A 22,533-nucleotide genomic window follows, 5' to 3' on the forward strand; every position below is an offset into this window, starting at 1 on the left:
ATTACATTTATTTATGTGTAGGAGTGGCCGTGGGCAGGCCATGGAGTTTCCAGGAATCTCATGTATACAGAGGTCAGAGAACAGCCTGTAGGTTCAGTTTTTCCTGTCATCTCCCAGGGATTAGACTCAAGTCTTTGGGCTTTGATGAAGAACCTTGTCCTGCCGCCATCTCCGCAGCCTCCTTTTTAGTTTTCAAGACAGTGTTTCTCTGTGTAGTCCTGGGCTATCTTGGAACTTGCTCTGTAGCCTTCCGAGTGTTGGGATTGAAGGTCTAAAGGCGTGTACCAAGGCTGGTGCAGAAGGCCTTCAACCCCTGATCTCCTTGCCTGTACTTCTCAAGCGACAGAGTTACTGTCATGTGCACTGTGCTTGCTTCACGAGGTGCTAGCAGTGGGACTTAGAGACTGCATGTTAGGAGCACCCTGCCCCAGAGCTGCATCCCCAGCCCTAGTTAGGTCTTGTCTTGTTTGTACAGGGACTCCCTGTCTAGCCCAGTGCCTCAACCTCCTGACTGTTAGGATAGTATCTCACTCTGTCACCCAGGCTGGCATTAAATCCTTGATCCTCTTGCCTCAGCCTCCTGAATTCTGTCTGGCTTGAAGTCCTGTCCTCTCTCCCTCTCCCTCTCCCTCTCCCTCCCCCTCCCCCTCCCCCTCCCCCTCTCCTGGTTTTTCTGGTCCTGTCCATGCATACTGGGCAGCTCACGAATCCCTGTAACTCCAGCACCCACTCTGGCCTCTGTAGGCAGTGACTAACACTCGTGTGCACATACCAAAACAGAGACACAAAGAGTCACTTAATTAAAAAGAAATATTTTTTAAAAAATATTTATTTTTGAAGCAGGGTCTCACTAGGGCCTTGGCTAGCCTTGAACTTACACAGATCTGTCTACCTGCTTCTGCCTCCTGAATGCTATGGTTAAGGGGGATACACTGTCATTCTTAGCAAGAAAAATTTATTTTAGGTGAAGACAGAAGAGTGTACTGGCTCTTGGTCCTTTACAGTGGATATAGGGAATTAGACAACTGAGTTTGTGTTAGTAAGTAGGCCCCTATAGTTGCACTTGGGTAGTTAGATGTGCAAACTTATGGGCAGGCACGTCACATACAGCCTGGCCTCGCCTCACACCTAGGTAAAGTTTATCTTGGGGTGCAGGAGGAGGTTTAGTTCAATCATTTGGAAGGAAGAACCTTTCAACTTGGCATCTGGGGGGTTGTGTTAGGTAGAAAAGGGTCAGCCTGTGATGTTGGCTATTGGATAGTGTCATGGCCATGACAGTGACAAAAGGCGTGGTCCTTGGTGTTCCTGTTTCATCATTATGTAACTTTGAAGTAGGAACTTTTTGATTTTGAAACAGTCTCATATAGCCCAGGCTAGACTCAAACTCAGTGTAGCTGAGGAAGCCATGAACTCCTGATCTTCCCGGCTCCATCTCTTAAGTGCTAGAATTAGAGGATGCAACAACACGTCCAGCTTATGAAGCACTGGGGATAGAAGTCAGCGTTGTGCATGCTAGGCAAGCACCCTGCCTACTGAGCCTCATCCCCACGCCCAAGATCTTTCTTTATCCCTGTGTAGGTTTGTGTGACTGGAATGTGGACTGGATACTGTGTCAGAGGGGCAGAAAGCATGAGACTTGGTTCCTGGGGGCCAACAGTGGTGTCCAGGGAATCTCAGTGCTTCTCTGTAGACAGGAGTAGGTCAGTAGCATTTTTATCCTGTGGGGCTCATGCTGAGGATATGATATCAGCTAAAACAAGCCTGAGGGATTTCAGATAGCTAGGTGGAAAAAAAAAAAGAAAGGTCCACAGTGAAGAGGCTTAGGTGGTGGTGATGTGGGGTCTCACCTACAATGTGTACAGTGATGCCTGCCAGCTAAGAGCACAGTTGCTCGGCCCCTGGGATGTGAGGAAGCATCACTGTATTGGTTTTCCTTGCCCTGTGACTAAGTACCTGGCCTGAGACTTAAGTGTGGATTGCTTTTATTTCGATTTACGGTTCCACAGGGTACAGTTCTTCATAGCAGGGTACATAGCAGTGAATACGCGAGGCGTCCGGTCACAGTGCACACAGTCAGGAGGCAGAGAGAGTGAATATCAGGGTTTTCCTAAGGAAAGCTAATCCATTGCTCTTCCAACTCATCTTCTTGTCCTTCTGCCACTAACCCCCATTTCCTGTGGCAACTGCATTTGGGCCCAGAAGTGTCCTTAGACTGGGGTGACCCACTCTGCTGGCCCCACCCAGTAAGTCTCTCCTATGTGCACCTTGGTGCCTCCTAGTGAGAGGCCACCACACAGTCCCCAGCCTGCCTCTGCTGTGCTGCCCAGGTGGTGGCTGGCCTCTGCTTCTGTCCCCAGCACAGCCTACTCATTTCCAAATTGAGAGCGGTGGCCCTGGCTGCCCTTCAGCTCTTTAGCACCTCTGTTGTGGGCTGTGCTCTCTAGTTCAACCTGTCCTAGAAAGGCATGAGGCGTAGGAGGGCTGTGCCAGCTCTGGAGGCCTGGGAAGCTGCCGTCAGATTGGCTAAGAAGCCAGGGCATCCATTCCTGGAAGAAGGGCCTTTGGAATCAGACTAAGATCTGGGAGAACTTATATGTGTTTCTATGTGTGTGTGTGTGGGTGGGTGGGTGAGGTGTTGTACAGTGTGGTGGGGCAAGGACCTCCAGCAATAGAAAATTCTTCCTAGGAAGTGTCAGAATGTAGAGAAGGGGCATCCTCAGGGGAGTGTCCATCTGTGGAGAGTGTGGGTCCCAAAGTGGTCATCCTGTGGAGATAGGAGCCTGTGCAGTGTCAACATCAGTGCCTAGTGTGGCCACAGCCGGGGCTCTGGGGTGGCTTCACTGGGGGAATGGCCCACCTCAGCACCAGAGGCTGTATATGGTTCCCTTCCCTCTTCCCGTGGCAGAATCCCAGACAACAAGAGCTAGGAGGAGAGGGAGGAAGGATCAGGTTGACTTGTCTCGGTTTAAAGACGTGCTACAGAAGGCAGCTGGTCACGTCACATCCCAGTCTGGAAGCCAGAGACATGAGTACTGGTGGCCTGGCTTCCTTCCCCCTCTGTCAGTCCAGACAGTAGCCCAGGGACAGAGTTGCCTACAGTGAGAGCAGTCTTTGCCTCAGTTAGCCCAGTTAGTCTGGAGACTCGTGGATGTGTTCCTACTCCTGGTGATTCTGGAGCCTGCCAGGGTGACACAGTCCAAGGGCTGTGGGCAGCTGGTGGAAAGCATCTCCCTAGAGGCCAGATGATCACAAGCCAAGAGGGCACAGCCAGGCCAAGTGGCTCTAGCAAAGAGTCAAGGGAAGGCCCCAGGCTCTTGGAGCCAGCGCTGCTGGAACTACCTCCTGTTGCCACAGCTTGGCTGCACCTTGCCACATTCCTGTCTTTTCCTTCCCTGCTCCTGGCGTGGGAGACACCACTCAGGAGGCCCCTGGGCTGTTCTGCCCTTACTTTCTTAAAGCCACCATCCTTGTCCCTTACTCTGTCCCCGCATAGTGCGGGCACAGGCTTGGCTGTTGCTTGTGCAGACTCCTGGGGAACTTGGAGCCCAGGTTCTCTGGTGTCTGGCCTGGAGCACTGCACTGTGGTCTGGGAGGCACTGGTACCCTTCCTTGCAGTGGTCCGATCCCCTCTTCTGGGGAGATTGTGGTCTCAATGGCTGTGCACAGTGTCACCACTTCACTCTCAGCAGGGTCATGAACACCGAGTGTGAAATGCCTCCTTCTAACGTTTGTCCCCTCTGCATGTCTGATCTCGCACCCGTGCAGGCATGACGAGTGTGCTGTCAGCCATTGGACTCCCTGTGTGTCTTAGCCGTGCACCCCGGCCCACCGGCCCTCCCGCCTCCCGTCCGGCCTCTAAAAGTCACAGCTCAGTTAAGAGGCTGAGGAAAATGTCCGTAAAAGGTAGTTGTGGTTCACACACACTCTCAGCCCTGCTCAGCTTCCTCCACACCTTGCTGCCTGGACTCTCTTCTTTGCCCACCGTCCGTGACCCTTTTCTTCTGCATCTCTTCTCCCTGCCCTGTCTGCCAGCACAGGTGGCTACTGGCATTTTCCTGTCGGCATTGTTGGGTGATGGGCTTATCACCCAGGACAACTTTGCAGTGTTGGTGCAGATTGAGACACTGCTGTCTCTTCAGGGGGCCTCACCGACCTTGAACTTTGATCATCTTGCTGGCATCTCCCACCACGTCCGGTTCATGTAGCGTTGAGTTAGAACCCAGGGAGGGCTCGCTGCATGCCAGGCAAGCAGTCTACCAGCTAAACTAACAGTCCTAGTTGTCTGCACACACTTGTGTTCTGCCTCTGTGGAGGCAGCTTTGTGGGCTGGGCAGGCTGGCAGCTTTTTAGTATGGGGAAGCATACAGACACGTGGCCTTCTTGGGTGTAGCTGCCTCTCATGGGATTGATGTGGCTGGCCTGCCCACTTTGGGAAATGATGGTAACTGAAGCTCCTTTCAGCTCTTGAAAGCTGTGTGTGTGAGTGGGCAGCCACGTGCTTCGCTGGTCCCGAACAGAGGGAGGTCAGGAGCTAGTGCGGGAAGAGGGTTCCTGAGACCTGTAGCCACAGACCAGTTTTTGAGACAAACTATTGCTGTTTACCCAAGGTTCTTAAAGGCATTGTACCACCAGGCCTGACTGACTGGGCTCTTCTAAAAGGCTCCCTGATCCCCTCTATGGTAGCGATAGTACCCTTGGTCTTTTTGTCTGGTTTCTTTGCCAGTGGCCAGAATGTAAGTGTATGCAGGGATTGTGAGAGGTAGTGGTACGTGTGTGTGTGTGTCTCTCTGTGTGTGTCTGTGTGTGTCTTTGGTGAGGATAAGACATATGACGTATATAGTACCCTCTGCTGGTTTCTACATTCCCCAGGAGCTAACAGCTGATCCTCCTATCAGTGACAACTTGTACGGTCTCTGAGGTGGTCGAATTTGGTCATAACACATGAACTAGATCAAGCCTTCTGTCCCCTGACCCCACTTCTGTCCTGCCATGTGGCTGTCACCTGCCTTTCTAGCTGGAGGGTCTCATGGCCCAGCTCTTGGTTATAAACCTGTAGCCATGGCTGAGGGCTTCAAGATAGCCACAAACAGGAGCCCCGCTGTGCCCTCTGGTGGCAGGGTGGCCGTTTCATGCCCCCATTGTTCTCCCTGGTCCCTTCTCTAGCTTGGCTGAGACTCTTGAGACCCTGCTGTCCACTCTGTCCCAACTCCTTTGCTTCTTGGAGAGTTCTGGTCCCTAGCTCAGGGCTCCCCTAAGCCCCCACACACAGCCAGCCATTTCCAGGATCGCTCAGCTAACGAGCCCAGTGGGCTTGTGACCCAGATCCTCCAGTCCCAAGGTGGGGTGAGGTGCCAGCCAGCATTCTCAGTGCACACAGTACTCATGTGGCCCTTCCCACCGCCGCTAGACTGGAAACTACCTCTCTCACTGAAGTGTCCTCGGAAGTGCTGGCAGTGGACAGGCAGCACTGCCAGCGTCTCCTGGGGTGCTTTGCTCTCAGAACAAAAGTGTCTTTGACACTTCTGAGGTAGTTTCCTGGGGGACATGACTCAGGGGTACATGCTGGTCTGTTATGCATCCTTCGCTTCTGTGATCTCCCCTGGTGGCCCAGCCCCCTCTAAGCAGCTTGCCTGGGTCAGGTGTCCTGTGCTGACTCTCTTGTCTCAGCCCCGCTAACCTTTCCTCTCCGCAGCCGGAACTTCTGCCTGCCTGCCTGCCTGCTTCCTTCCTCCCTTAGCATTGCTCACCCCATCTTGCATGCCTGGGACAGCACTCACATCCCGTTCTCTTCCAGAAGGGGCGCCTAAGCCCGAGCCGGAGCAGGTGATCAGAAAGTACACCGAGGAGCTGAAAGTGGCCCCTGAAGAGGTATGTGTCCTGGGAGGGGATTCTGGTCCTCAGGGTCTTCCAGGGGCTGACACTGGGTCCAGCCTCTCATGGTTAGGTGGACATCGCTAAGATGAGGTGGCTGGAGCTCACTCTCACCTCATGGCAGAGCAGAGGGCGGAGGTCCTGAACAGTGTGCTTTCCCCTCCAGCTTGTCGGGTAGGCACAACTGTCGCTCTGCTCAGGAACAAGGTGGCCTTGTCTAAGGGATACCCTTTCCTCTCTGGCTCTTGTCTCTAGTAAGCACCATTGTGCTGTTGTTTTTGCCTCGTGGCCTGCGGGGTTTGGTCAGCTTTTCAAGGACGTAAGTGAGAGGTACCTATGTGGCCCTATGTTCTAGAATAGTCTCTGAGTTGACTTGATGGCCTAGCATCCCCTTCTTCTGACAGAGGCAGGACTTTGTACCTTGTGCTGGCTCACTGTGACCCATGCAGTGGGTCCAGTGGCAAGTGTGTGTCATGTGCTCCCTGCAGGACTGCATTATCTGTATGGAGAAACTGGCTGTGGCTTCTGGGTACAGTGACATGACTGACAGCAAGGCCCTCGGGCCCATGGTCGTGGGCCGCCTCACCAAGTGCAGCCATGCCTTCCACCTGCTGTGCCTGCTGGCCATGTATTGCAACGGGAACAAGGTACCACAGTTGGTCTGGGTGGAACTGCAGGGACCTGTCCCCATAGCCCTTTTGAACCTACTGCCTCAATATGGTGTCGCATACCTGTGTAGTTTGGAAGTTGAGGCAGTAGGAGCATTAAGTTCTAGAGCAGCCTGGGCTATATAAAGAGACATTGTCTCAAGAAAAACGAAGAATGCTAGTACAGCGGCAGGCTGAAGGGCAGGTACTAAGCCATGGGTGACAAGGCTTGGAATCACCCCTGATTAGACCAATAAAGGCCTAGGCCAGGGTCGTGGCTCAGTGGTAGAGACCCTGCTTAGAATCCCCCAGTGAGGGGCTGGGGGTGTGGCTCAGTGATAGAGCATTTATCCTGGGTTCCACCCACAGCATCAGAAAAAGATGTTTCTGAGTGGACATCTGGGTCCCTGAGCCCTACCCCAAGCTTTAGGAATATGTCAGACAGTACATGACTCCTCCAGCTTGCCTGCAGGAAGGATCCTAGGCTCCTCTGAGCTTTAGGGCTCTATCTCTTACACACTATTCTCCATGTGTGTCACTTGCACATATCTCGTATGAGAGGCCTGAGTAGTAAGTCGTGTGCAGATGAAAAGGCTCAGGACTGCAGGCATGGACTCCGGCCTTCTCAGCACTTAGGAGGTTCATGCGAGAGGCTGGGGGCGAGGCTAACTGCCCTAACAACAACCACCACCACCACCACCAGGGAAAGCATGCAAAGGAGCCACCAGAACAAGTCTAATCGCCCGAGTCCATGTAAAGATGGAAGGGCAGAGCCGTAGAGTTGTCTGCTGATCTCCACAGGCACACATTACTAATAAGGAAACAGCTAAGTCAGACAAACAAATGCGTCTCTCTTGGGTCCACTCTTTGCTGCAGGCTGCAAGCCACTTCACAATGCTGCAGGTCCTCCTCAGACCTGCAGCAGCTGACCAAGCCGCTGTCCTGTTAGTCAGGGTGGGCATGTGGGAGTGGGAACCAAGTCACACAGTAGTCATTGGGGCCCACTTCCTTTTCCACTTCACAACAGCAGAGAGGTCTGTGAAATGACTAAGTGGGGACTTGACCCTCATTTTCCTGCCACGTGCCGGTCTCCTGGTGTCTCACCGGTTGAGAATCAGGCCTTTGTACACGGTGTACTTTGTCTAGCGTACACCACTGAGGTCCACTTGCCTTGTGGAGAGCCGGCATGGGGCCAGCGTCAGCCATGTTGACCTCTCCCGCCATCTGGGCTCATTCTGTCTCGTCTGCCCTCTCCAGGACGGGAGTCTTCAGTGTCCGTCGTGCAAAACCATCTATGGGGAGAAGACTGGGACGCAGCCCTGGGGGAAGATGGAGGTGTTCAGGTTCCAAATGTCCCTCCCAGGCCATGAAGACTGTGGGACTATACTCATTGTTTACAACATCCCTCATGGCATCCAGGTGAGGGGCCTGGCCAGAGTCACCATTCCTGAGCACCCTTCTTCCTGCCCAGCACTCTCTCAGCATCTGTACCCAGTATGGGGTCAGGACAGCCCCGCTGGAGGACTGTGGAGTGATGGGAGTCTTTCCTTCACCTCTCTGAGTGAACGAGAGCTCCCCATAGGAGAGGTGGCTGGGCAGAAGACCAAGCCCAAAACATAAAGAGCACTATGTTGGAGGCTGGAGAATTGGGGGCCCATGAGTGTGCTATGTAGGTGGTGGGGTGCAGGGCGGGCAGGCCTCTTGTTCCTAAGGGACTCAATACTGAAGCTCCATGTGAGAAACCCGATCCAGGAGGTCATGAAGAAAGGCAAGTGAGCATGCAGCATGAGTGCCCATCCTTGACCCTGGTGGAGTTGGAAGTTTCTTTAGGGAACAGGAGGTTGCCAGGCCAGTGGCAGTAGGTTACATGGCTGGGAGTCTTGGCATAGGAGTGGACCTACCTTGGAAGGTGAGGCTGTGGCTAGCCACAGTTCTGCATCATGCTGTCCTGTTCCTTTCACAGGGACCAGAGCACCCCAGCCCTGGGAAGCCATTCACTGCCCGGGGCTTTCCCCGGCAATGCTACCTGCCAGATAGCCCTCAGGGCCGCAAGGTAAGTCCCTACCCCCACACCAGGGACCCACCACATGTGGTTAGACTCAACCTGAACAGCAGCTCCAGGGAGGAGAGCCAGGCTCCATGCTGGGTCAGCATGGGGAGGGGGCCACAGGAAACACTAGGGACACCTGCCAGCCTGGGACCTCAGCAAGGACTTAGAGTCGAGGAAGAGGCTTCCAGGACCACAGAATAGCTGACTTGTGAGCTTGGATATAGGCCTGGGAAGGACGGGGCCCAAACTACAGGCGAGGAAGCTCCAGGCCTGCCACAGGCCAGGCGTTCTGAGGCCACAGCAAGGGGAGCTCTCCTGGCTGCTTGGTGAGGAGTGCTTGCCTGGGGTACACAGTGCACATCCCTACAATACTTGGGGGGTAAAGGCAGAAGCATCAAGTGTTCAAAGCCATCCTCAGCTATATAACACGGCCCAAATTCCTCCTCAAAAAATAAAACACAAACTCTTCAGCTACTGGGTGAGAGCTGGACTTGCTTTTTGGTTTTTGTTTGTTTGTTTGTTTTTTCTTTTTTTATTTCGGGGTTTGGAGCTGTAAGGGCTATGCATGGCTTTCATGTGGAAATCGTAAAACAGCTCTGAGTCCTTTCCCTCACCATTATGTGGCCCTGAGCATCAAACTTGGGCCATCAGGTTTGTGTAGCCCACTGTGCCATCTTGCTAGCCGCCTTGTCTTCATCCCTTCTGAGGTGGAATTCCCCGATAAGTGTTCCACCACTGACGTCCACTCCTTGCCCCCAAGCTGTGTGTGGAGGACCTCAGGACAGGAGGCCTACTGGAGAGAGGGAGGCTGTTGGTCCTGTCAGATCTGGAGGGAAGCAGAGAGGCCTGGGCTGGGTCAGCTGGTGGGACGTGCTCCCGGAGGCCCCCCCCACCGTGGCTCATTACCTGGACCTGCACTGGCCCACCACATGAGGCCAGGGCAGTGTGGCGGAGCCTCAAAGGGATGTCCTTCCACCTACCCGGCAGGTCCTGGAGCTCCTGAAGGTGGCCTGGAAGAGGCGACTCATTTTTACCGTGGGCACTTCCAGCACCACAGGTGAGACCGACACCGTGGTGTGGAACGAGATCCACCACAAGACCGAGATGGACCGCAACGTGACAGGCCACGGCTATCCGGACCCCAACTACCTGCAGAATGTGCTGGCTGAGCTCGCTGCCCAGGGAGTGACCGAAGACTGCCTGGAACAGCAGTGACCTCGGGCCTGCCTCTGCCGACCCCACAGCCCTGGGCGGGGCGGGTGGGCAGGAAGGTGTGCCTTCGGTGAGAGGCAAGAGTGTGTGTTGGGTTTGTGTAGCCCACTGGGGTTGCACCTCCTCCTAAAGGTTGGGCTTCTTGCCTCTGCTGCCACCATCCTGTCTGCGCCGGGGTCTGCCTGGAAAATGGGCACCCTCCTCAGTATTGTACTTGTGGAAGCTTAAGCTGGAGCTACCTCAGTGCACGGATGGGACCGGCCCTTCCAGCCCTGGGTGGGCTGGTGACCCAGCAAGGGGTGAGCAGGGACGATCACACTCCCAGCTTCAGGTCAGCTTCTTATACCTCAGATTTTATTTGCAATAAAGATCCTATAGCCAACCTGCATCTGTTGGGAAGTTTTGTGTGTCCGTCTGTCTGTCTGATGACATGTCACACTGAGCTGTTTGTGGAGCAGGCGCCATCTTCATTGATGCTCATTCACCCTCACATCTAGGAAGTGAGGACAAAGACCACTGAACTCCATAGTGAGACTCCTGTGACACACACATGCTCCGTACCCTGTGGTCCCCAGCACTGTGGTCCTGTCACAGCGGCCACCCTATTATATAGCTTCCGTTACAAAGTGCTATTCACACAGGGCGGGTGTTGTCTCGGTGTTTCCCAGTGATGCAGGTGCTTGGAAGAGTAGTGACTGGACGGGGACCCTGTGAGGCAGCTCTAAAGCCCTGGCTTTTGAGACTGGGTCTCCCTTTAATCCCTCCTGATCCTCCTGTCTCGACCTCTGCAGTCCTGGGATTACAGGTGTAGATACCACACATGGCAGGGTCTTATTTTTTTCCCTATTTTTGGTCATTTTCACTTCCTGTAATTCTCTGACGTCGCGCCCCCCCTCCCACTAACCCCCTCTTCCTAACAAGCCCCATCCTATGTTCATGTCCCATGTTTGTGAGCTACAGAGTTTATCATTAGAGTTGCTCCACGCACATGGAAGAGGGGTTTGCAGGAATGTAGGTAGCTCCGCCTTGGTCACACTGTTGGGGAAAAGTGGCTCCTCTCCCCAGCAGGCACTAACTTTTTGTATTTCCTCGGGTAAAGGTATGCCTCATATTCCCCTCCCTGTCCCCTCTCCTTGTCCCCTCCCTCTCCCTGTCCCCTCTCCTTGTCCCCTCCCTCTCCCTGTCCCCTCTCCCTGTCCCTTCTCTCCCTGTCCCCTCTCCTTGTCCCCTCTCCCTGTTCTTGGTGGAGTGTGGCTCAGCCTCACTGGGACTTAGTGCAGTGACCATGTCACATGCAGAAGATGGCATTTCACAGCGCTCAAAACTCTGGCTTACAGTCTGTCTTCCCCCTCTTCCTCTTCTGATTTATAAGGACATTTCAGGTGGCCCTAAAAATACTGTGAGCCCAAGACTCACGTAAGTTAGCCCTGGGGAAAAGGCCATTGGTTTCCTCAGCAAAGCCCCTACTCAACTGCACCCCAGACCCCAATCTTACGCTGCCTCAGAACGGCAGTTGGGATGCATGCCCAAATTCTGTCACCCTCTGGTCTCTTAGGGAGTCTTAGTGCTTTGCCATTGAAGGACAGTGAGATTCGGGGAGAGGATGCCACAGATGCCACACCTGATGAGGGAGTGTCAGAAGAAACCCGCAAAAACAGGAGCCAGAGAGAGACTCGGGCCTCAGAGCAGTGCTGCCCTTCCAGAGGATGGCCCGAGTTTGGTTCCCAGCACTCAAGCCCAGCGGCTGGGAATTGCCTGCAGCTCCAGCCCACGACACCAGTGCCCTCCCCACGCATGTGCACACGTACACCCATAAGAAACGTTTGTGGGTTTGTTTGTTTTTTTTTTAATTTTGAGACAAGGTTTTTCTGTGTAGTCCTGGCTGTCCTAGAAGTCTGTAAACCAGGCTGGCTTTGAACTCACAAGAATCTGCCTGCCACCAACCGGCATGTTTTGGTTTTTTGACAGGGTCTGGGCACATGGCTTGGTAATTAAGTGTACATTCTGTCCTTGCAACCTGGTCCCATTCCTAGCACCCAGGTTGGGTGATTCAGCTGCCTGTAACGCCAGCTCCAGGACATCTGACACCTCTGACCTCCCAGGGCAACGGCATGCATGTATGGCATGCACCCACGTACACACACTGCACGGAGACTGCATGGCATAATGGTTAAGAAACAAAAACAAAAAACAACAACAACCAAAAAAAAAAAAAACCCAGCTAATTCTCATGAAGCTTTTCCCCATCTGAAAAGCAGTAGACATAAGAACATGTCTGAAGTGAGGCAGATGACTGTCGAGTACCCAAAACAGTGACATGCCATTGGTTGGCAAGGTAACTCAAAACTAAGAAACGTGCCAGGCACTGGGGCCAGAGCACTTAGCCATCCAGAGGACAAAGTGGGAAAGCCTCCACCAGTTCTAGGACATAGAACGAGTGAGATAGCTCAAAAGCAATCATAAACCAAATACAAACCCAACACAGCAAAAATAACTGCTGAAGTACTGGGTGGGTAATTTGGGCATTTACCCATTGCTCCTGGGTATGTAAAACATTGCCACATTGGGATCAGTTCCTCAAAAACTCACATGACTGGTGAGTTTTATTCCCAGGGATCGACAGAGAGTTGTTTTACGAGAATATGCCAGCACAAAAGTTGTATGCAAATATGTGTAGCAATTGTACCTAATAGTCACAAAGTAGAAACAGCCCATAAAAAAACCACGTGATAGTACATTCATCCTAAAAAGTGAGCCACTCATGTCTCAACTCTGCAAAGATGCCAGATGAAGAAGCGAGGCCATTTGCCCATCAGAGGTCCAGGAGGCAGTGGGTCCTGGGTCCCAGTCCCAAGCAGGAGGCAGCCTGGGTGTCCTGATTAGGTTTTTGGTTGCCGTGTTTATATTGTTTTGTCAATCTGACAAAAGCTAGATACTTTTGGCAAGAGGGAACCTCAAATTGAGGAAACAGCCACCAGATTGACCTGTGGGCAAGTGTGGCTTGAGACCTAGCCCACTGTGGGCAGTGCAGCCCCTGGTGGGTGGTCTGGGGCTGTATAAGAAAGCAGGATGCAGCCATCAGGTGCAAAGTGGCTTCTATTTCAGTTCCTGCCTTGAATTTCTGCCCTGTCCTCTCAATGATGGAGTGTGACCTGAGATGTAAGCTGAAATAACCTTTTCCTCCAGGAGCTGCCTTTGGTCTTGGTGTTTTCTCATAGCAATAAAAACCCTAATTAAGATACTGAGCAAATGGGGCATGGTTGGCACAGGCCTTTAATCCCAGCCATTCTTGAGGCAGAGGCAGGCAGATCTCTGTGAGTTGGAAGCCAGCCTGGTCTACAAAGTAAGTTCTTGGATAGGTGCTCTTGTCACCAAGCCTGATGACCCTAGTTCGATCTCCAGGACCTACATTGTGAAAAGAGAGACAGTAAGGACTGCAAGCTGCCCTCTCACCCCGACGCATACACCAAGGCACAGACCCTTCCTCCCATGCACACAAAGATGTGGAATGGACAATAACAGAGTAATCCAAGAGCAAGTCAGGCCTGGGTGTGCAGGTCCACGAGCTGAGCTCTGTGTTCTCTAAGGCTGTGGCAGGAGGGATGCAAGTTCAAGGTCATGCTTGGGTAACAGAGTGAGTTTACAGCCCAGCGTGGCCAGTTCAAAGAAACCCTGCTTTAAAATTTAAAGAGGAAGGAGAGGGGTGGGACTGTCACCCCCTAATATGCCAGAGAAACCTGGGTCCAATTCGCGGTGGACATTTTTGTCTTAAGGTTTGTGGCTGTTCTTTGAGCATGAGGATTTAGCCCAATGGTAGAGTGCTTGCCCAGCAAATGCAAAGCTCTAAATTCCCCAACACTAAAAAATAAAAATAGAAAAAAATAGAGGACCGGGATTAGAGCTATAAGGAATGTTTGCCTGGTGTGCTCTAAGTCCTGCGTTCAGTTTTTAGTCCCTCAGCCCAACAGTAAAACCCACTGCTGTAAGCTGTCCATTATAGTCAAAGTACAGAGAGACAGAAGGTAGATCTGGAGTCAGTGGAGGAGTGGGGAGGACCAAGGATCAACTGTTTAAGGCAGTCTTCCCCTTTGGGATAATGAAAGGGATTTGGCATTAGCACTGATGGCCATACACCTTTATAAATATCTTTTCTTTCTTTTTAATTGAATTAATTTATTTTTGTAGTTAGGGGACTACACCCAGGGTCATATGAATGCCAGACAATTGTTCTCTTATTGAGGGGCTATCCCTAGTGTGAATCTTATGAAAATACTGAAAACCACCAACCTAGGGCTGTAGAGAATTTGCCTGGAATACCCTAATGAACAGCTCAGGGGTGACTCAGCAGTAGTGTTTGCCTAGAGTCCCCCAGTGAGGGGCTAAGGGTGTGGCTCAGTGGTAGAGCCCCTGCCTAGAATCCCCCAGGGAGGGGCTGGGGTGAGGCTCAGTGGTAGAGCCCCTGACTAGAATCCCCCAGGGAGGGGTTGGAGGCGTGTGTGTGTGTGTGTGTGTGTGTGTGTGTGTGTGTGTGTGTGTGTGTGTATGTGTGTTAGTTTGAATGAGAATTCCCCCATAGGCTCATATGTTTGAATACTTGGTCCCTATTTGGTAGAACTGTTTGGGAAGGGTTAGGAGGTGTGGCCTTGTTGGAGAAAGTGTGTCACTAGGGGTGGACTTTGGAGTTTTTAAAGCCATTTCCAGTGTTTTCTTTCTATCTCCTACTTGAGGATCAGTATGTGAGCTTTTGCGTATTTCTACTGCCACGCCATTGCTCCACCATCATGGACTCTAACCCTCCAAACAGCAAGCCCAACTAAATGCTTCTTTTATAAGTCGCCTTGGGCATGGTGTTTTGTCATAGCAATGGAAAGGTGACTACATCAGCATGGATGCAAGGAACTGTGTACCAACCAGGTCTTCAATAACAAACAAAAAAGGCACATTCATGCTGCTGTAGTAGTGCACACATGAATCCCAGAATTTGGAAAAAGGTGGCAAGAAGATCATGAGTTCAAGGCCAGCCTGGACTACACAGCAAGAATTCCTAGTTGGCCAGAGATTCTTAGCAAGATCTGTTTGAAAAGCATACACACACACAGGGTCACTGGTCTGTGGGTCTTATAGCGGGTGTGTGTGTGTGTGTGTGTGTGTGTGTGTGTGTGTGTGTGTGTGTGTTTGGTTGCCAGGTTGCTTGCAGAAGCTAGCAGTGCCTATCTGTGATCACAGGGGCATCAAAAGTTCAAAGACTGCCAGGCAGAGAGAGACACACGCCTTTAATCCCAACATTTGGGAGGCAGAGGCAGGTGGACCTTTGAGTTCAAGGCCAGCCTGGTCTACAGAGTGAGTTCCAGGACAGTCGGGGCTACACAGAGAAACCCTGTCTGGAAAAACCAAAAAAGGAAAAAAGAAAAAAAAAAAAAAGAGTTCAAAAGTCATCTTCTGTTATATAGTGAGTTTGAGGCTAGTCTGTACTACATGGGAACCTGTCTCAAAAACAGACAAACAAACTTAAAACGACATAGAATAAGACTCGTAGGGTTAGCACTCAGGAGACAGAGGCAGGCAGATTTCTGAGTTCGAGGCCAGCCTGGTCTACAAAGTGAGTTCCAGGACAGCCAAGGCTACACAGAGAAACTCTGTCTCGACAAAACAAAACAAAACAAACAAACAAAAAGGACTTGTAGGGTTTGTATAAACAAAATGTTTGTCAGTCACCAAAGGCTGTCCCGTCCTTTCGGAGGACTAGTGCTTCCACTGGAGAAGGAACGGACATTCCGAGCTGGGGAAGACATATCTCCTTGGGCACAGGCTACATGGAGGGCAGGCAGTGTCTGGGAGCTGCTTTGGGGCTGGACTAGGTCAGGGCCAGCCTACCACACAGGCTCTCCCCTCTCCTCACTTCCTGGATAAGGATGGATGGCCAGAGGGTGGCTCCTGGCACCCAGAGTTCAGGAATCCTAGGCATGTGGTTCTGGGCCCAGATAGAGGAGGGGAGTCTCCCTCCCAGGGCCAGGGAGTAAGGTGGTACCACAATTTAGACATCAGCTTTGGGATGGAGGTGACTGGGGGGTCACGTGAAGGCCAACCCTAAATGGCTCCTCTCCCTTAGTTCTGGAGTGGGGCCCCTGTTCAGGAGCCCACTGAGCCCCTCCCTGGGGTGGGCTGGGAGCAGGGAGGGGTGAGCTCATAGGTTCAGGTCTTTCCTGTTCTCCTGGCAGTCCAAGTGACCAGCAACTGTAGGCCAGAGGTGTCGGAGGTGGGGTGAGACAGGACCAGCCCCTAAGCCTGGTCAGGCCTGATCAAGTGCTGTGGCAGTCATGGTGCGAACGCGGTGGCAGCCTCACCCTCCGCCGCCCCTGCTTCTCCTGGTGCTCGTGTGGCTCCCCCAAAGCCTGAGTCTAGGTGAGTGGAGCTCTTGCAATGGATGCCCTTAGCCAAACCTAGGGTTCTGGGAACCTATTACACCTCCTGGACCGAGAGAATCGGGGAGGGGAGGGGGAGCCCCACAGAACAGCAGTGCTTATCTCGATTCTCACCTTTGTCCCCCATGGCTATAGACCTGATTGCCTACGTGCCGCAGATAACAGCCTGGGACCTGGAAGGGAAGATCACAGCCACTACATTCTCTCTGGAGCAGCCTCGGTGCGTCTTTGATGAGCATGTCTCAACTAAGGACACCATCTGGCTAGTGGTGGCTTTCAGCAATGGTGCGTGCTGAGGACTTGGGGTCTTGGGGTGAGGGCATGGGCTGAGAAGAGATACCCGAGGATCTGGGTGGATGGTAACATTGACCTTGTCTCTGGGTGTGAGGGTCAGGACTGTAGATTAGATTAGCCAGGGATGTGTTGAGCACAAGGTGGGCAAAGCCTGTCCTTTTTTTTTTTTTTTTTTTGAGACAGGGTCTGCTGTAGCCCAGGTGACCTTAAACTTCTGAGCTTACTGCCTCCACCTTCCAATTGCTGGGACGGTGGGCATGCACAACCATGCCAGTCCATGTGGTACCAGGGATAGAGGCCAGGGTTTATGCATTGCTAGGCAAGTACAACCTTCCTAATGCTGACGCCCCTTCAACGCAGTTCCTCATGCTGTGGTGACCCCCACCCCAACAAAAAAATTATTTCATTGCTATTTCATAACTGTAATTTTGCTACCAATACGAATTTTTAATGTAAATATCTCATGTGTGATCCTGAGTTGTTGGAGCCCCGATGGGGATCGAGACCCATTATGTCACCTGGGGAAGTGGGGTCACGCCCTCTGCAGATCGCTTCCTGGGACAGAAGCAGTCCGCTGCTCTCTATTCCTTTAAAATAACTGTCTTGCACTTGCTTATTTATTGTATGTAGCAGTCCAGACGTGATCGTGGGCAATTCAGAGGACAGCTTGAGGGAGTCAGGTCTCTCCTTCCAACCTGTGGGTCCTGGGGATCAAACGTAGGTCGGCAGATTTGGCCACAAGCGCCTATCTTATTAATAGACCTAACAGGGCCACAGCCTGCTCTTGCCTCTATCTGTCCCTTTTTCCTCCAGCCTCCAGGGACTTTCAGAACCCACAGACTGCTGCTAAGATCCCGACCTTCCCACAGCTGCTGACTGACGGCCACTATATGACATTACCCCTGTCCCTGGATCAGCTGCCATGTGAGGACCTGACCGGTGGCAGTGGAGGTGTCCCCGTGCTTCGGGTGGGCAATGATTTTGGCTGTTACCAGCGACCCTATTGCAACGCCCCCCTCCCCAGCCAGGGCCCTTACAGGTGGGTTGTCAGGAGCCCCTGCCCTGGGATTGGGTGTCTTCAGGGAAGGAGGTGGGACTTCTTGGACTAAGATTCAGACCCTGCCCCCTTCTTCTGAATGAGGGCCAGCTATAGCTCCACCCCTTTGTTAGCCACAGTTTCCTTTCTTTGCATAGTGAGGTTTCAAAAAGACCGGACAGCTCTGTGCAGTGGTGTCATAGCCAATGAGGCGATTATTGAATCGCTGACTGAAAACTTATTATTATTGCTGACTGAAAACTTTCCCCCAAAAGATCTTTCAATTTGCTGATCGCAGTGACATACTCATGTGATCTCAGCACTGGAGACAGAGGAAGGAGGTTCATGAGTTCAAGGCCAGGTGCAGGTACATAATGAATTTGAGATAAGCTACTACTTAAGACCTTAAAACAAAAGATCGGCAGCTGGCTGGGGATGTAGCTCCGTTGGTAGGCGTTTAGTCTCTGTGTATGAAGCCCTCCGTTCCATCCCAGCACTCAAGAGGTGAAACGGCAGGAAACGCAGGAGTATGTTATTCACAGCCACAAATTGAATTCAAGGCTAGCCTGGGCTATATGAGACAGTTATTTCAAAAAACCAAAAGATACCCCCAAAAAAAACAAAACAAATAACAAACAAACAACAACAAAACCCAGATGTGTTCTAAGAGGGGAATGTGGATTTCTGCGTGAAACCAGTTACTGGTCTCAAGAGGATCTGACAGAATTCCCAACCCATAGCAGAGATGAAGAAACAAGGCCTGCTGTGCTAGGATTCAAACAAGGTTCTCTTCAGTGTTCATCACCAGATGAAGAGCCCAGGTGCCCTCAGAGAGACTCCGTAGTGGGGAGCCTAGACTTCGGGGTGATGTCTCCCTCTGATTCCTTTATCCAGGCTGGCAATAACGTCTTCCTCACAGCCATTCTGCCCTGCCCCCTTTCCCATCAGCCACTAGTGCTGGCTTCCCTCCATCTGTCTGTTGGGCCCACTCTGTTCTCTTCCTAGAGCTCCCACCCCTGAGAGAGAATAGCATAGTGCCAAGTATTCCCTCCCTGCTCTCCAGGCCCTAGGGGCTCCCAACAGGCCCTGACCACACCCTTAACTCCACCCACATGCCTTTGCCAGGGCTCCTAATTTGAAACCTACCCTCTTCTCAGAATGGTTGGCCCCACAAACTCCATAGACCTAAACTTCTATTTTGTTGTGCTGGTATTGAGCTCAAGAGTTTGAGCCACGCCCCCCAGCCCCTCCCTTGGGGATTCTAGGCGGGGCTCTAGCACTGAGCCACACCCCAGCCCCTCCCTGGAGGATTCTAGGCAGGGGCTCTACCACTGAGCTATATCCTCAACACTTTGTTTTACCTTTTATTTTGAGACAAGGTCTCTCAAAGTTGCCAGGCAGCCACTGAACTTGTGGTTCTCTTCCCACAGCTTACAGAGTACCTAGGATATCAGGCCTGTGCTGCCATGTTCACTTAAGACATCCGAGTCTTACTCTTGACCCCATTGCTTTCCTGTCTCTTCAGTGTGAAGTTCCTTGTAATGGATGCCGCCGGCCCACCCAAGGCTGAGACGAAGTGGTCCAACCCCATTTATCTCCACCAAGGTAGACTGGGGTGAGGGATCTAAGACTGACGAAACTCACGCCCGAAACTCTTGCTGAAGGGTGGGACTTGGGTCAGCTACATCACAATAGAACCAAACCTTTTTCCCTTAGTACTAAGCGTTGAAGCTTATGCAACCAGGGAAGTACTGTACTACACCAATCCATGGCCCTACCCCCTCCCTGGGGGATTCTAGGCAGGGGCTCTACCACTAAGCCATGCCCCCAGCCCCTCCCTGGGGGATTCTAGGCAGGGGCTCTACACAGAAGTACAATCCCAGGCCTCTTTTTTTTTTTTTTTTTTTTTTTCGAGACAGGGTTTCTCTGTATAGCCCTGGCTGTCCTGGAACTCACTTGGTAGACCAGGCTGGCCTCGAACTCAGAAATCCGCCTGCCTCTGCCTCCCGAGTGCTGGGATTAAAGGCGTGCGCCACCACGCCCAGCTCCCAGGCCTCTTTTTTACTTTACTTATTGAGATAGGGTCTAAATTGACCAAGCTGACTTTGAATCTCTGTAGCCCAGGATGGCCTGTAACTTGGGATTCCCTGCCTCATCCTCTCAAGTAACAGATTACAGGTGTGCCCGACAAGTTCCATCTTGACAGCTATCCACTCTTGCTTGGGTGTCCAGCCCCATTCTGCCCCAGGTTCTCTCTACTGTGTGCAGGGAGAAAGACCCAAGCATCCTTCTCCACCTAAAGGCCATGTTGGGGGTGGCACTTCCTTCAGAATCGGGCTACCAAGGCAGTTGGGTAAGGCGACAGGTGACTGTCATCTGAAGGCCTTCAATTCCAGGCTGTAGGGAGTAAGACCAGGTGATGAGGTGAATCCTGAGATCTGCCTGTGGTAGGGAACTGGAGGGAATGTTCTAGAAGGTGAGTCTAGTGTAGAAGAACCAGCAATGGCTGATTCAGGCTGGGGGGGGGGGGGAATGGCCAAGATAGATTGGCTCAGCAGGCTCTCTGGGGCCGTGGGGCAGCCAAGTCTTGAGCGCTGAGCTTGAGTGGGGAAGGTCAGCAGCCTCTGAATGGTTCCTGTGTGTGCAGGAAAGAATCCCAACTCCATTGACACATGGCCTGGCCGACGGAGCGGCTGTATGATCGTCATAACTTCCATCCTCTCTGCCCTGGCCGGCCTCTTGCTCCTGGCTTTCCTGGCAGCTTCCACTACGCGTTTGTAAGTGATGGCGACACCCCTCAGGCGCCTCTCCCCTGCCCGGATCCCTAGATCCAGAAAGCCTCTCCTGACTCCCTTCCACTCTGTGTCTGTCACCTGGGTGGCAGTTCCTCTGGAGTCAGGGGCAGAGTTTTTCCCCTGGGCTTTGTCTTTTTTCCATGAGCCCCTGGAGTGTCTTGGTAACTGCCGTTAGGGTAGGTTATCCCGGTATACCTGGACGAGGTGCCTCTCTAGCTGGCTCCAAAACAGAGGGAAGGGGGACTGGGGAGACACTTTAGTGAGCGAAGTGCTCCCTGCACAGACAAGGACCCAAATTTGAACCTCCAGCACTCACGTAAAATCCAGATGTGGTCGAGCGAGTCTGTAACCTAACTCATGGGGAGTGGCAGGAGGATCCCTAGAATCTGTGGCCAGCCAGTCATTAAAGGTTATAGTCAAAGACCCTGGCTCAAAAAGGTAAGATAATGTTGGCAGGATGGCTCAGTGGGTAAAGCCTCTTGCTACCAAGCCTGATGACTTGAGTTTGATCTGTGGGACCCACATGGCAGAGAGAACTGTCTCATGCCAATTGTCCTATGTCCTCCATATGCACCCCGTGGCATGTGCACCCCGCTTCCCGCCCCCCAACAGAATTTTTTTCTTAGAGGTAAGGTATAGTGATAGAGGAAGACACCCAACCCAACCCAACTTCCACACAGGCATATGCATGTGTGTGTGTGTGTGTGTGTGTGTGCACGCGTGCGCGCACCCCCATATACCTATGCACTACATATTTCATGTAACAAATAAAAAAGAGGACAGGTGAGGAGATGAGGGGATAGGCTGACGGGTAAAGATTCTGGGGAAGGGACACAGCTAGAATGTGATGGCCTCTGGTTAGGGATGTAACGTCGTCCCCCCCCTTTCTTCTCTCCCCTGCAGCTCCAGCCTGTGGTGGCCCGAGGAAGCTCCTGAGCAGCTGCGGATTGGCTCCTTCATGGGAAAACGTTACATGACTCACCATATCCCCCCCAGCGAAGCTGCCACACTGCCGGTGGGCTGCGAGCCTGGCCTGGACCCCCTTCCCAGTCTCAGCCCGTAGCCTGGTCTCTGTAGCTTGGGCCTGGGGTGAGGGGCAGAGAGCAGATGTGCAGGTCCTGTGGGGTGGGGGTGGGGGTCTTGCATCTGCACAGCCCCTTCTATCTGCCTGGCTGTTTTATTTCTGCTTTTGCCCCTCACTAGGCTCTGTCTGTAAGTATGCTTGCAGGTGGTCAAGGTCAGCTTGGCCAACTTAACCTCCTTCATGTAAGGCTAGAGGAGGTGGCCAGTTCATCTTCACCTTAGCCAGACTTCAGAGAACGCAGCAGGACGGTTGACACAAGCTACGATCCCCACACTTGGGAGGCTGAAGTAGGAGGGTCATGTACTTCAGGCTAGTCTGGGATATCTGGCAGGAGCAGGTCTCAAATGAAACAAACCAAAACAAAACAAAAACACACAACCCGGTAGGCAGCCTTGTTGGGCAGTCAGTAGGTTGGGCTGGGCCCATCATGAGTTATATGAGGTTCAGGCCACCTTCCGTCTGACCCAACAACCAGGGGTGGGGTGCAGTTACACAAATACCACTTTCGTCCCCCTCGCTCTTTCTGAGGATGGGTCTCACCAAGTGTACTGGTTAGAGAGTGTAAATGGCTATTAATGACAGTCGGCTACCTAGCCCAGCCCCTGTGCACACAGAGAGATGGTTCTGCACACTTCTCGGCTCACTCAGCATCATTTATTGTGCATCTGGCATTCTGCACCACATACAGTGTTAGACACGGCCTCGGGGAAAGCTGATTGTAACTTTGGAGGACTCTACCTTGCTTTGAATCGCAGACTGACACCTGTCCAGATGTGGGATCTATTACTGCTGGGGAGATGTCATGCTCTCAAACTATCCTCGGAGTCACTCTCCCAATTACCATAGTGGGCTCTTTGAGACCCACTGTACACTCGATCAAAGGAAAAGCTCTCCAGGACAAAGCCAGTGGTTCCTGCCATCACCATGCGGGGGCGCCCGCGAGTTGTAGCCCCGTGGCAGCAGGGCCTTGCGCATGCACTCCAGTTTACTGCTCCATCTGCATTCCTGTCCTGTCAGGGGTCAGGGAAGAATGTATTTCCGACTCATCCAGGCTGAGCCTGCAGAGGTACCAAATTTTCTTTAACGGCGACCCTTGCCTGCCCTCACTGTTCAGCCACCCTA

The 22,533-nt window shown here is 52.4% G+C and overlaps 2 protein-coding genes across 13 annotated transcripts in view; both read left to right on the forward strand.

The window, feature by feature from the left end:
• The window catches only part of Dtx2 (deltex 2, E3 ubiquitin ligase), a 38,082-nt gene extending 27,905 nt beyond the window's left edge, over positions 1-10,177 (forward strand). For 5 of the 12 annotated variants that reach the window (XM_030254848.1, XM_006504508.1, XM_006504507.3 and 2 more), the window contains 6 exons: positions 3,766-3,903; positions 5,795-5,868; positions 6,360-6,518; positions 7,776-7,937; positions 8,482-8,571; positions 9,556-10,168. In XM_030254848.1, coding sequence (XP_030110708.1) covers positions 3,766-3,903; positions 5,795-5,868; positions 6,360-6,518; positions 7,776-7,937; positions 8,482-8,571; positions 9,556-9,783 — 851 coding nt within the window. In that variant the 3' untranslated portion in view covers positions 9,784-10,168. Of the gene's footprint in view, positions 1-3,765; positions 3,904-5,794; positions 5,869-6,359; positions 6,519-7,775; positions 7,938-8,481; positions 8,572-9,555 lie in introns of all 12 variants that reach the window. The other 7 variants (XM_030254849.1, XM_017321120.1, XM_030254850.1 and 4 more) reach the window with 4 other exon arrangements.
• Positions 10,178-15,791: 5,614 nt separating this feature from the next.
• On the forward strand, positions 15,792-22,289 carry Upk3b (uroplakin 3B). Its single transcript, NM_175309.4, has 6 exons — positions 15,792-16,182; positions 16,338-16,487; positions 17,310-17,535; positions 19,058-19,137; positions 20,180-20,309; positions 21,231-22,289. Exons 1-6 carry the CDS (start codon positions 16,098-16,100, stop codon positions 21,388-21,390), a joined length of 831 nt encoding a protein of 276 aa, NP_780518.1. The 5' UTR covers positions 15,792-16,097; the 3' UTR covers positions 21,391-22,289.
• The last annotated feature ends 244 nt before the right edge of the window (positions 22,290-22,533 follow it).

Source organism: Mus musculus, chromosome 5, assembly GCF_000001635.26.
Source record: "Mus musculus strain C57BL/6J chromosome 5, GRCm38.p6 C57BL/6J".
In the NCBI taxonomy this organism is placed as follows: Eukaryota; Metazoa; Chordata; class Mammalia; order Rodentia; family Muridae; genus Mus; species Mus musculus.

Coding starts and splice junctions, on each gene's coding strand:
- Upk3b (NM_175309.4), top strand. CDS start 16,098: ATGGTGCGAACGCGGTGGCAGCCTCACCCTCCGCCGCCCCTGCTTCTC. Junction 16,183..16,337: donor CCCCCAAAGCCTGAGTCTAG/GTGAGTGGAGCT, acceptor CCATGGCTATAG/ACCTGATTGCCTACGTGCCG. Junction 16,488..17,309: donor AGTGGTGGCTTTCAGCAATG/GTGCGTGCTGAG, acceptor TTTTTCCTCCAG/CCTCCAGGGACTTTCAGAAC.